At 42.8% G+C, this 13805-nt stretch overlaps 1 protein-coding gene across 2 annotated transcripts in view; it reads right to left on the bottom strand.

Moving 5' to 3' along the window:
- Positions 1–1671: 1671 nt before the first annotated feature.
- The window catches only part of RIN3 (Ras and Rab interactor 3), a 40592-nt gene continuing 28458 nt past the window's right edge, over positions 1672–13805 (bottom strand). For both annotated transcript variants that reach the window (XM_075282393.1, XM_075282394.1), the window contains exons 3-10: positions 12328–12442; positions 10319–10391; positions 9416–9507; positions 6332–8092; positions 5503–5811; positions 4138–4269; positions 3611–3774; positions 1672–2826 (exon numbers count right to left, since the gene is read on the bottom strand). In XM_075282393.1, coding sequence (XP_075138494.1) covers positions 2527–2826; positions 3611–3774; positions 4138–4269; positions 5503–5811; positions 6332–8092; positions 9416–9507; positions 10319–10391; positions 12328–12442 — 2946 coding nt within the window. In that variant the 3' untranslated portion in view covers positions 1672–2526. The remainder of the gene's footprint in view (positions 2827–3610; positions 3775–4137; positions 4270–5502; positions 5812–6331; positions 8093–9415; positions 9508–10318; positions 10392–12327; positions 12443–13805) is intronic.

Below are 13805 nucleotides of genomic sequence, written 5' to 3'. Positions count from 1 at the left end.
AGGATTTCCAGGATACTCTTTAATCTTCACTTAATAATGGCCAGTTGTACATGAAGCTCCAATTTGCACCTATTAATGATTATATTAGAGAATTGCACAGTTGGTATTCCACCCTATACATCCTGGAGAGACCCAACAATAGCCTAGCTAGGCGATGGGCTTCTATCAGTTCTATTCAGAAGCCATCAGGGCACTTGAGCAAATAAGTATGAGATATTGCTGAACATGCATGTTATACAGTCAGAGGTTGGCTGTCTTGCCACAGATACAGGATGACATGGCTTGCAAATACCCAATGTAGTTTAACACACTGGGGACAATTTGTCAAAGCCTGTGCTCCAGAATTCTGGCGTAAAAAGGCACACAATTTTGTGAGTTTAAGGCATAAAATTAGCATTTTATATCACCTATTCCATTTTTGTGAAATGAATGGAGACGTAGTCCTGCTCAAGCTGATTTATACCAGATTTAAGGCCCATTCAGAGTGCAGTGTTCAGCCTGTGTAGCAGCCACATTTCTCAGACTGCAACTCTATCCTGAGCTCAAATGATGGTTTCACTATGGAACAGAAGACCTGTGACCGTTCAGGATATCACAGAATCCTATTTCACTGTGATGTCAGTTCAGACAAGTGTTGGTTAGTCCAGGAAATTCAGCCAAGTGCTGCCATATGATTGGGCCCTAAATCTGGCGTACCCCAACTTGTCAGGCTATCCATGCCCACCTTGCCACCCACTTTTGGAAAGAGGAGTGATATAAAAATGCAAAAGGACACTTTAAAAAGCTGGCAAGTTTAGCAGACATGTTTAATACATTTGGAGGCAGTTATAGCAATGCAGTCTGCAGCAAAACGGGGTTTAACAAGTCCCCTCGTGATAAATCTCAATGTGTTTAGTTTTTCTCTAGTCCCTTATAGAGCTGTAGTCAAGAGTTCAGTAAAAATATCAGAGTTCACACAGTGCACTGGTCTCCTCTAATAAATAGAAACCAGCAGAACTGTAAATGGAGCCCTGGAGGTGACTGTACATATACTACAGAATGATGTTAAAAGTGGAAATTTGTATCAAGTGTTCTAAATCAGGGGTCCCCAACCGCCAGTCCATGGACCAGTACCGGGCCGCGGGGCATGTTGCACCGGTCCGCGTACCGGCGGCAAGGAGTCAGCAGCTGCTGTGGAGCCAGCGAGTGCCCGGGGTTGAGCCAGGACCCGGGATTTGTCCAGTATAGCATCTCTGACGAAATGGCGGGTCCCGGCTCAGCCCTGGGCACTCGCCGACTCCACTATACTGACATCCAGTGACAGTACAGCAGATCGCGGCCGCAGCGGAGGGCCGTGCTCAGAGCTCCGCTGCGGACGCGGTCTGTCGTACTGTCACTGGATGTCAGTATTGTGGAGCCGGCGAGTGCCCGGAGGTTAAGTCGGGACCCACCAGCCGACTCCACAACACTGACGCTTGGTTGTTGCTCATCGGGATAAGGTTAGCAAAATGCAGGGTTGAGCCAGGACCCGCTGTATGTCCGGGATTCTAGTACTATGCAGGACATGCAGCTGGTCTTGGCTCCACCCCACACTCTCCTACCAAACTTTCTCTTGTGTTTTCAAATGTACATGATTCTAATCTACAACCACATGCTTAACCCCGCCTCCAACCACACCCCTTCCCGCCCCCACCGGGCCATAGAAAAATTATCTTGCTGAAACTGGTCCCTGGTGGAAAAAGGTTGGGGACCACTGTTCTAAATGACCGGACGTCAATGATAATATAGTCTGGTTGCTATGAGTAATAGTACCCTGGTGCCTCAAGAGGCCACATGGTAAATTGGGAGGTTCGGAGCATCAGAATTCTACAGAATTAATTTAATACTCACTTTCATGGTCACAGACCGTTGATACAGACAATATAATGAAGATATCAAACATGGAATACATTAACGTTCCACCTTAAACTACATTGCAGAAAAAGGAAACTGCTTAGAGAGCAACTCCACAATAGTATTGAATTTGCATAGTTATTACAGCTGCTGCGAGGAGCTCAAATTCACTTTGATTCCTACATATCCACACTGACAAATATGGCTCTGTATCCTGTGGACAGACACTAGGAAAGACAAAGGGAATCTGATCCTTTCACACAGAAGGAACAATTCTCAGATCACAATATGATTGTTTTGTAAGCAATTCTCATTTTCTGCTTAGGGTTTCACAGGTTGAGTTTCACTTTTCTTACAATTTTCTTTTGCTGCATAAAAATACATTATTTTAAGAAATACTTGAATGTATAAAAAGTTTTTTTGCCTCCATTATCTGAATACAATGCGATCCCCATCCCTACCTTTCAGAAGAGCCTCATGAAGAGGACTTGTGAGGAGGTCCTATGTGTACTATATCTATAGTCATGCTCAACAATGTCTCATCATTCAACAAGCAGTCAGGGTCGGTCCAGCCAACCTCACAACCCTTGATAGAAACAATCATGGCATCTTCTCTTGCCACTGTACTCTGCCTCAGCTTATACAAGGCTGGAGCTAGAGAAAGTCCAGCTCATTCATCACCGTGTCCTGTTCACTGGTCCTTTTGTACAAGAAGTGGAAGTCCAGCTTCTGCTCGTTCTTCAGCAACTGGGATTTCACTTGTTGTGGGAAGGCATCCTCTGAGAGTCGAACGCATCGGTCATTCACCAGCACAAAGAGTCCATAGTTGACTGGTTCTGACACCTCAAATTTTTCAGCACATTGGCAGACCACCTCTGTTACACTCATATCTGGTTTTGTGGCCAAAGTCCTGCTTTTGGAGTCCAGCTCCTCGAATGAAATTGTGATGAAATCCTAAGAGGAGGAAGAAACAGGGTATCACTAGAAGCAAGGTCTGTTCTATGGCTTATCATGATCCTACATGAATCTGATGGGAAGTTTATTAGGGAGAGATCCTATGATCCTATTGCCCTTGCGGGTCAGTCAACAGATAACAGATTATGTATTGTCCCATGTGAAACTCTAGTTGTGGAAATACAACTCCCGGCATATTGCTGTTAATAGCGATTGGGAGTTGTAGTTTCACATTAATCTGATTGTTAGGAGTCTATATAGTTAAGGCCTCTATGTCATTGCTAGTTTCTCTGTTGGGGATGGGGGGGGATCTTAAAAATTATATTTTGGAGCTATGAAGCTGTAGGCTAAGGCTGTTGCTTGGAATTGAAAACATTTTGCAGCCCTCTGTTACTGAATGGAATTGCCATTTATATAAATCTTCTAGTATATTCATGTTGAAACCTAATATCCATATCACACAGACACACAGTTAGGGCTTAATTCACACATGTATATTATGGATTCATATTAATTATTTTTTTCCCTTTGCAAAAATTTTTCCAATACATTTAATATAGTGTTCACCAAGCACATGAACTTGTCTGTGATTTTTGACACAATACCTTTGAAATAACCTGTAGCCTCGCTCAAAATGGGTCCTGGAGTGTTGGAGCTTGAATTATAACAACGCCCTCACCCACCATCAGTACACCATCATATCCTGACCATATGACACTAAGTCAACAACGCCCTCCAGTATCTAAGTGAAAAATAGATTAATATCATTGCCTTCTCAGGTTACCTGTACAGATGAGCGAGAGACCTTGGCTTTATTAAGTGTACGTCTTCTCTCCCAGCGGTGGATAGAGTCCTGAACCTCCATACTCAACGTCCTGGTGACTGTGATTTTATCATAATTCTTTATATGTTCCAGAGCTCCATATGTTGTGGTTAAATAATAGGAACCTGTAGAAGTAAAAAAAAAAAAAAAAAAAAATGTAAAAAAAAAAAATAAAAAAAAAATTAGAGATCTATTTATTATCACCTCTGTCCTAACAAAAGTGCACTAAGCCTGCCAATTTAGATTTGTTACTTGCAGTACCTCAATGTGGCCACTAGATGGGACTAAAGACCTGCTACAGCTAGGGATTCTGTCATATAGCTACATTTTGGCAGCCATAGTAGGGACTAGATCCTCCCACAGTTCTATTAAACCATATTTTGATCAAGTTAGTACCCCAGAATCCCCACAGGTCTACTGAACCAACTAACTGTAATGACTGGCTGATTATGTAGTGGGTTCTGGTGATGCTTCTCATCAGGTGATACCTTCTCCAAGCTGCAGAGCAGGGTCCATCAGCTCCATCATGTATTCCACATCCAGGAGAAGAGCCACAAGGTCACACTGGGCCAAAACATACATGAGAACCGGCAAGAAGTCGTCAGCTCCATGGTGCTTCCCTAAAAGGAACATGTAACGTTAAAGGGGTTGTCCAGTTTCAGATCAATATTAAGACAAATCTTATTGTTTGTATAATAAAAAGATATACAATTTTCCAATATACTTTTTATATCAATTCCTCATGGTTTTCTAGATCTGTGCTCGCTTCCGGTCGATACAAATCAGTCCATGGTCATGTGATGAGCACACAGGTACAATGCTGATTACCAGGCAGATGTCTGATCATTGTGTATCAGTGTGTACGTCACAGCTATCAACGATCAAAACATGATGTGAATTGCCCCCAAGCAGTATATATGACAGCACGCAGAGATCTAGAAAACGGAGAGGAATTGAAGGTATATTGAAATAATTGAGAACTTTTCATTATACAAACAATAACAATTGTCTCTTAAGATTGGTCTGAAACTGAACAACTCCTTTTAGCAAAACATCAATTGTTCTCATTTATTAAAAGGTGGCAGCATCCCATGTCAAATATTTCTTAACTTTACTGAAGTGCTAGAAGTAGAATAACATATAAGTGAGCGTTCACACTACAGTCGGTGTCCGATAGCTAGTGCCTGCTGCTAATGTCCGTGCAAAATCTTGTGCGGATATTAGCAGCAGACGCTAGCTGTGTCCGTGACATTTTGCATTGATTTAAATGGACATTGGGTGCGTTCTTTTACTGTCCGTGGGTGTCTTTAAGTGTCCGTTCCCAAAGATGTGCGACTTTTCAAACTGACAGCAAAAACCTACATGTCGGGTTTTGCTGTCCACTTGAAGAGTAGGACATCTTTGGGAACAGACAGTTAAGGACACCCACGGACAGTAAAAGAACGCACCCAATGTCCATTTAAATCAATGCAAAATGTCACGGACACAGCTAGTGTCTGATGCTAATATCCGCACAAGATTTTGCACGGACATTAGCAGCGGACACTAGCTGTCGGACACCGACGGTAGTGTGAACACTCCCTGATATTTAACATATTTAGTAACAGTCATTGGATAAAAGAATAGCTTTTTTTTTAGTAAACTGAGAAGGGCTCTATATTGCCACCTGCTGTTTTATCTGCATTCTGTTCCCTGAGTCCACTTCAGTAACAGTGTACTGAGGAGGACATGCTGCTGAGCAAGAGGACTGGAGGTAGCGCCTACTATATTATGCTATGATAGGAGCTGGTCAGAGCTATAGGTTTGGCTTATCAGGGACTCCATATAGCAATATACTGCACAATAGTACATACCTGGGTTTCCTGCTGCCATTGAGTCGTAGATCAGTTTACAAGCCTTTAGAAGGTAGGTTATCTTCTTCTCTGGGGAGTAAGTCTTGTGCATGGTGCCAAACTTATGCAGAATTTTCTCCATGACGCTGCTGTCTGGTACACTGGTAGTGACCCCTAAGTCGGTGGTGGTAGTCTCCTGGATGACCTGTTGGTTCTCTGTGAGCAGTCTCAATGAGCCATCCTTATTGTGGATTTCACGCAAATAACATTCAATAGCTGATTTCAGGGGCTTCAGGACACACTTACATAGCGCAGCCTCCACAATGGCATCTGAATCAAGAGAAAGGGGTGAAGGTTACCAGTAAGCAGTGTTGAGTCACATTGAATTACATGACTTCTACTGCAGTTACACACAAGATCAGGGATGTAACTTGAGGGGGTGCAGAAGATGCTGTTGTATTGTGTCCCAGGAGCCATAGGGGACCATAAGCACTGGCATCAATATTGAGATTGCAGTTTCCATCTGGCCCATACATCAAGGAGACCCACAGATTACCCTAACCACACTAAGGTGGATTAAACTCCTTAGCTCCCATAACCATCAGTAAAAAGAATTTGTTGTAGGGATGAAGTAGGGGGCCCCAGACAAAAGATTGCACCGGGGCCCACAAGACTTTAGTTACATCACTGCAGGAGATTATACACTCATCCTACTAAGATAGACTTATGATCTGCAGATAACTATATCAAGACTATGGCCAGCTACAGAAATGCAAGACCAATGTGATACATAACCAACATTATCTTCAAAAATCTCCAGGATCTGAACAACCTGCCACAGCAGTCTTACCTATTTTGTCATCAGTGTAGACAGTATAATCCACCATCGCCTTCAGCTCTGTGCTTTGCACCAGGTAACTCTTCAGCTGGGTCATCATGAGCCGGATCTCCTGGAGCATTTCCGTACTAGAACTCTGTTTGGCCATCATCTCCAGGCTGTAAGTTTTATAGTCCTGGACCAAGTTCCCAAAGTATGAGTCTTTATCATGAGCAAGCTCTGTAATCCTTTTTTGCAACTTTCGGTCTGCAGACATGAAGGCAGAGAAGACATTTGTAATGGCTACAATGGACAATCGGTTCTTGGCCCTGTCCAGCATGAACGAATGTGACTTCTTAATTGAGGCACTAGCACGTGGCTCAGAGTCATCTTCTGCGCTGCTGGTGGAATAGGAATCAGGCTCTGGGCTTGCTAGTGTAGGATCTGACCCGTGTAAAGGTAGAGGTGGTTCAGAAGTTCTTGGCATTGGAGTGGACAACCTCTTTTGACGGGAAACTTTCCTATCTGCAGCTTTACCACCACTGGAGATACTTTGGCTTTCTGGAGTTTTTGATTTCTTTTCAGTCTCTAAAACGCATTTTGAACCTGCTTTGCTTTTATCTGATGGTACAGATGAAGACCTAGATGTAAGTTTCTTTTTCCTTGGTGGTGCTACTGGTGCAGTCTTCTTCCCATTTTCCACTATTGCACTTTGTTGTTCAGGTGACATCCCAGTTTTATTGCTTGTAGAAATTTCAAGTTTTGACACAGCCACACTTTGACTTCTTGCTTCTAGGTCATTTTTCATTGCAAAAACACCCCCTTTATTTTCAGACAGCTTATCTGACTGTCGCCTTCTTGGCACAGCTGGAGGAGCACGAACAGGACCTGGAGTTGGGGATCCTTGTTGTTGTGGAGAGTCATTACTGGGTAAATTGATTTTCATGCTTTCCAAAGGTTCTTTGAGAACATCAGCAGAAGGAACTGGAGATGTCTCAACCTGCTGATCTTCCTGGTCTTTGGGGTTTGATGCAAATGAAAGTCCGGCAGACTCTGTATGTGATGGATGAGGAATAGCAATTAAAGTAGATGGAGAAGAACCAAGGTTAGATTCAGCTGGAGAAAGAAGATCTGGTGTTGGTACTAGGGTAGGGTCAGATGGAGAAGAGTGATCAAGTACATCTACAAGGTTGGGTTTGGAAGTCTTCGGTGAACAGCAAAGGTTTAGGGATTGAGGAGTCCCAGATGAGGAACACTGAGTAAGGGGCTCAGATGAAGAAGGCTCAGTAGGCGTCTCAGTTATAAGAGGCTCAGCTGGTGGAGTTTCATCTGAAGGCGTCTCAGTAGCAGGAGACTTTCTTTCAAATGTTGATGGTCTTGACCGTGTAGGAGATCTTAAGGCACATGAGTCAAAGTGTGGACGTATATAATTTGGAGGAGGAGCAGATGGAGGAACTGAGGGCAAAGGAGGCTTATGTAAGTTGGGGGGAGGGGGAGGAGGTCTCCGATGCATAATTTTTGGCTGGAGAACTTCAGGCTTCGCAATACAGTTATTAAGAGGAAGTTTATCAGTAGTGTCTATGTTGCTACATTCTTCTATAAATATAGGACTGACAAACCACAGGCGGTCACTTCCAACAGAAATCTCTACTTCACACGTACAGTCACCAAGTTCTTGTGAACCATGTTGCATACGGCTGATGTTGTTACTCTGGAGATCCCCAGGAGTGGTGGACTTCCCAGACTGAGAAAAGCTTGAAAGGTTTGTGTCTTTTATGGGAGAATTCCAGAATCCTGTGCAAAAAAAACCAAACTATTAATTTACAGTATATAATAACAGTTCAGTTTTTTCTTATGAGAATTTACATGAAGACAGCCATGAGAGCAGGCAAATGTCTTCTAATCGACATCTACTAGGGTCCGCTCCTTCACAGCACCTAGAGGAGAGCTGCTAGCAGTCATGGCTCTTCTCTGGCCTCACCTCTCAGTTGGTCATTCATGAATATGTGGTCTTGAACACCCAATTGATCAGGTGTAAAAGTCTGATTAGTTTGCTAAATAAATCTTAATATCAGTCCATTTACATGTTTCTGATACAGGTTTCCAATCCTCAGCATAGACACGTTTAATTTGTAAAATCATTTCTGCCCATAGTCACTACTAGAGGAAGCTTAGAGGCCGTGACTGCAGGTATCATAGATCTGTGAATGCAGGTGATTTGGGGCCATGTATTATAACACAGACTCATATGAAGATATGCCAGATCTGAAAATTATATCATGGTACAAAGGTAAAAATTTACATTAAAACACCCACCCTCCCCAAAATATGGATTAGGGGCTATATTGCAGTTGGTGGTTTAATTCTCATGTACACAAGTGCAGAACATATGAGTAAAGCGTTTAAAGACTACAGATTGAATGCTTACTTTAAGGATAGTTTATCAATATGAGGTTAGTAGGGGTTCTACATTCTACATTGATCAGATGATACCTGCATAGGTGTAGGAAGCTGGAAGGAAATGTCTCCATAGACGGTGTAGTGTTGTGACATGCTATTGCATTCACTTGAATGTAGCTGGACTGAACTACAATAGCTTGGCACAACAAGTACACAGTGTATGGAGCCATCTGTTTTCAGCTCTGTATACTGTGCAGATTTTAACGGATTGATGGGAATGCCAGGTATTTGAACCCCCACTGATCTCATATTGATAGGCCATCAATATGTAGTTTTAGACAACCCTATAAAGAAGATTGCATGCAAGGTATAACAGCACCCCATTAGCTACATTTAACATTCAACCCCCTTCTGATGGGGTCACAGTTCTGCAGAATTAAACCACACGTATCTACCACGGAAGTTCTGTGCTGACTCAACAGTTAGCCTTCTTACTCAGAACACCTGCCGGTCACTTAGTGTTCGGCTACCAAGAGACTATGATGTCAGAGAACAAGATTTTATGCAATTTCCTACTTCATACTTATACAAGTTATACTCGGGGAAATCCAAGAAAGGAAGGGGGGGGGGGGGTTAATACGTGAATCTACAACTTCCTAAACATTACTTATTGTAACCTTACAAGCGCAGGGAGACAGAAATATTTCTTTTTCTCACCTGTGCCAAGGTTGGAGATCTCTTCCAAGTCATGTAGGCTTTGAGCACTGGATATTGCAGGTGGCAGCTTCAGGACAGATGGTAAAATATCTCTAAAAACACAGGAATTGTGGGTGATGACGAATGCTTAGATACAATGTTCACATCTGCAAAGAATTCTGCAAAGCTTAACTAGTGCACAAGGGGGAAGTTTCTCAATTACAGGCAGAATGGAGGACTGAACCGCACGCCCAACTCCCAGAGCAAGCAAGTTGAAGATAAGACAAGAGATGAAGTCTTCTGCAAATTGAACAAGATTTTTCTCTCCATAATAGTTGATAGGAATGTATCTGAAGTCCATGTAGCATGATTGTAATATCTGGCAGTAGTAGCAACACAAAACAGTCATCTGCACTACATAAACCTATGCTACCCTCATACAGTATAAAACTCCACAAAATGATTGTCTTGTCCTGGACTGATAGGCAATGTTAGCCAAACGGACAAGATTTGGAAAGGATTTTGTCTACTTTTCATCATAATCTCTATTATACTCCAAAGTTGCATTCATTATTCTGCTGGAGGAGTCACTATGACAATACATTCCCTATTCTGCACTGATCCTCATTATTCTGGTTGGTTAGTGACTGTACATACATATTAGATTACGTATCCTGTACAGATCCTGGATATCATACTGTGTAATACTCTAGAGCTGCATTCACTATCCTCCTGGTGGAGTCACTGTATATATCTACACATTACATTACTTAGCCTGTATTGATTCAGTGTTACATCCTAAAGGATACTACAGAGCTGCACTCACTTTACTGGTTGTTACTGAATACAAAGTGCCACATAACTGGGACATTCAACATGTACATCCCTAGCCAGTATATACCGAGAAACAACTGCTTTACTTACCTGCTTACACAGTAGAATGCCACCAGCTTAAATACATCTTTAAACACCAGCATAGAGCCCTCCAAGTACATCACTAGGGATAGGCAAGAAGGAGAGGTGTGACAAGTGATAGACATGGTGATGTATAATTTGTAGTTCAACCTTCACCGATCATGTTATTAGAACTGACTGCAGCATCCTCACATATCCTATCTGCTGAAATTACTGCTGTCAATGTTAATGTACACCAGGTGTCTGCTGTGTAGAGTTGTGAATGCCGACCTATCTTGGTAGCAACCTTAGGTGGGTAATCATTCATGGCCATATGCTGTGTCCCTACTCAAGTCAGTGTAGCAGCCCCCATTTAAGAAGAGGAAGTGGCTGGGTCTGTCCTGACACTGAGAGCCTGGTGATACAGTTCAGTGTTTTGGTTGATTCGTGCGGCTGGTAGTAAGCCACACATACAGTTAGTATTTTTGGTTTAGTTAGTGCTCAGACGAGTAGGATTTTGTTTGATGTTATTTTGCCTGAAGTTAAGGCTGTATTTTATTTTGCTCATTTTTGTGCCTGACGTTAAGGTTTATTTATTTTGCGTTTTTTCTTAAATAAACCACTTTGCTGCAAGATTTGTGTCCCTGTCTCTGAATGGTTGGGTCCACACCACTGCTTCTACCGAGCTACCTTTCCCACAACACACACACGCATACTGTTTTCTCTGTGCACTTGACAGAAAATTCTGCATATCTCACATCCTACAATGTAAGAAAAATCTACTACTGGTTGCTTTTCTGATTACCGTTCTGTTGGGTCCCCAAGCGGACGCTCCGAATGGAAACCCGAACGCAGGTGTGAACCTAGCATAAGATGGGTGACCCTTGATGGGCATATACGATGTCCTTTTCCAAGATGAGTTTAGCAACCCCTGTTTAGTGATGTGTACTCCATCTTATGCTCATTGTGCAGACTTTGTATTGTTGTACCAATGTTCTAAAGTACCGTGTTATAACTTGGAAATGTAGTGTGTTAGTTGATGTCTTCTCTTGACAGGTACAAGGAGAGAGGCAGGACTGTCGTTGTGCCTAGGTGTTGTACCATGAGAGAAGTGTGTGTTTGGGGGGGGGGGGGGTTGACATGCTGGCTGTGACATAAAATTTAGGGTAAGTTGCATGAGGACTCACTGCATAAAGAGAGTTCTCAAATCTTTTGAGGAGCTTGTGTTTTCAGCCATAAGTTGTGTCTCTCATGTCTGTGAGGAACAGGAAAGCAGTCTACTGTGTCACAATCAGTCCTCTAGTGCTTTCTATGAGTCTGAGTGGGAGCATCGCCTATGAGAATAGGAGTGTCACGTGCCGCCTATGTAACCCCAGGTTAACCGAAGTTGTGGTAGTGTTTTCTATGTCAAATTCTGTTCTGTATTTTACAATTAAGATAAGGAAAGTATGGTACCAGTTGTTGGGCGTTTTGTTTCTGCACCAACCAAGCTGTGCTCATTTTACACTGCAAAATGAAAACCTTAGCACTACAATATCTGTATATCTATAATAGTATATATGGTCTGCAGCAGTGTAACTGGTATATGTGAACCTCTGATGAAGAGCACATGAATGCACATGGTGCGGCCGCCTCCTGCAGCTGGTATCTCCATGTTAATTCATATATGAAAGTAATGTGAAGAATGTGCAGTCACCTATGAGTCAAACAGTCCTTAAAGGGCTCATCCATTCTTTTAGAAATCATTGCATAAGTCTTGAAGCTTTCCAGTAGAGCTTTTGTCAATCCATCTCAGTCTTAAAGATCTCTGCGGTTATTGAGTAGGGACAAGCTTATTACGACCAGAAACCTTTCCTGACCTGCTCAGGGTTTACTATTACAGGCGGCTGTCTCTTACCTAACAGACGCATTGTAACAAACCCTCAACTGCAAGAAAAGTTCAAAAAAAATTCCATTTCCATGGGCAGCTTTAAGTACATTAGAACTGCAGCACAGAGTATTTATTGACACATTTACTGCTATAGCACAAAGAAACTTACTTGATTTCTCCTCTCTAATGTTGTAACGGAGAACTTCAGGGACTTCTCTACACTCTGAGGTATGGACCCAGAGAACCATACTCTTTACATCCACATCCCGGGTGACCAAGAAGACCTGTGACAAAATGACACAAGGAAAACCAGATCATAGGAATGTCACAATTCCTAGTCGCTGTATCTAAGTATGCCATGAGCGATATCTGCTTTCTAATCCCATCATCTGCAAGAGGACTCTGCAGACTACTGCCCCCATCATGTAGTGTTAGTGAACTACATTATTTAATAGTCTCCAGGGTCACTTTACTGCTGCTGTTGATCAATAACCGCACATCTGGACATGGGTGTGTAATACCAGTATAATTCCAGAAACATGACATGTATGTTTGAGACAATGCAGAGACATCTGCGGACCCCAACTGTGAACTCCACTATAAGACTATTAAAGGAGAAGTACATCTATTGTGTAGTACCTTATGCATCCCCATGTTACAGCTACCTATTAAAGCTGGTCCAGGGACCGTAAATTCTAAGACGACTCATAGTATGGACTTTATCATATATTGCAGAAGTCAAGAGCATGCCTTGTAAACATAATATTGGAAGCACAGTGGAAGGTCAGATATTTCCATATAAATGATGTAAGAGTCCTTCAGTCATTTACTTTGGAATTATTAGTGTAAGGTTACGTTCACATATGCATTGGAGCAGTGGCATAACTAGAGGCTTAAAGAGGACATTCATGAGTTGGGGCACATGCCATTTTATATACCATTGGAAAACAGACAGTGCGCTGAATTCAGCGCACTGTTGGCTTTCACAATCTGTGCCCCAGGTGAAGAGCTATCGGTGCCGGTACCATAGCTCTTCACCGTCAGAAGGGCGTTCCTGACTGATTGACTGCCTATAGCGCTGTACTGTGAGACCGGGGTACTATGGACGAGTACTATCAGGAGGGGAGGGAGGCGTTGCTCTCCCCTCACACAGTACAGTGCAATAGGCACTGCTGTGAAGAAGGGCGTTCCTGACTGACTGTCAGGAACGCCCTTCTGATGGTGAAGAGCTACGGTACTAGCACCGATATCTCTTCACCTGGGGCACAAATCGTGAGAGCCGACAGTGCACTGAATTCAGTGCACTGTCGGCTTTCCAGCGGTTCATAAAAATGCATGTGCCCCAACTCATGAAAGGTCCTCTTTAAGGGCCTTGGTGCAAAAGTCTAGCTTGCCCCCCCCCCCCAGCAATTTTTTTCCCCTATTGTGTAATCACCTTCCCCCCAGAATTCGTCCTTGACTATACTCTGACCAGTTGCTCCATTTGGAATGTAAAGGTTAATTTTCTCTTTATTGATAGTGGAAGGCCAAGTATCATAAATCTTCCCACTCCAGTTCACCAGAGGACAGGGGTAATACATTTGCAATGCAATGCCAGTGGTCAAAGGGAGTCAGAAAGGTTATCAAAGAAGTTTAATCAGCCTTAAA

Source organism: Leptodactylus fuscus, chromosome 7 (assembly GCF_031893055.1).
Source record: "Leptodactylus fuscus isolate aLepFus1 chromosome 7, aLepFus1.hap2, whole genome shotgun sequence".
NCBI classification, from domain to species: Eukaryota; Metazoa; Chordata; class Amphibia; order Anura; family Leptodactylidae; genus Leptodactylus; species Leptodactylus fuscus.
This window is presented reverse-complemented; position numbering and strand designations above follow the sequence as displayed.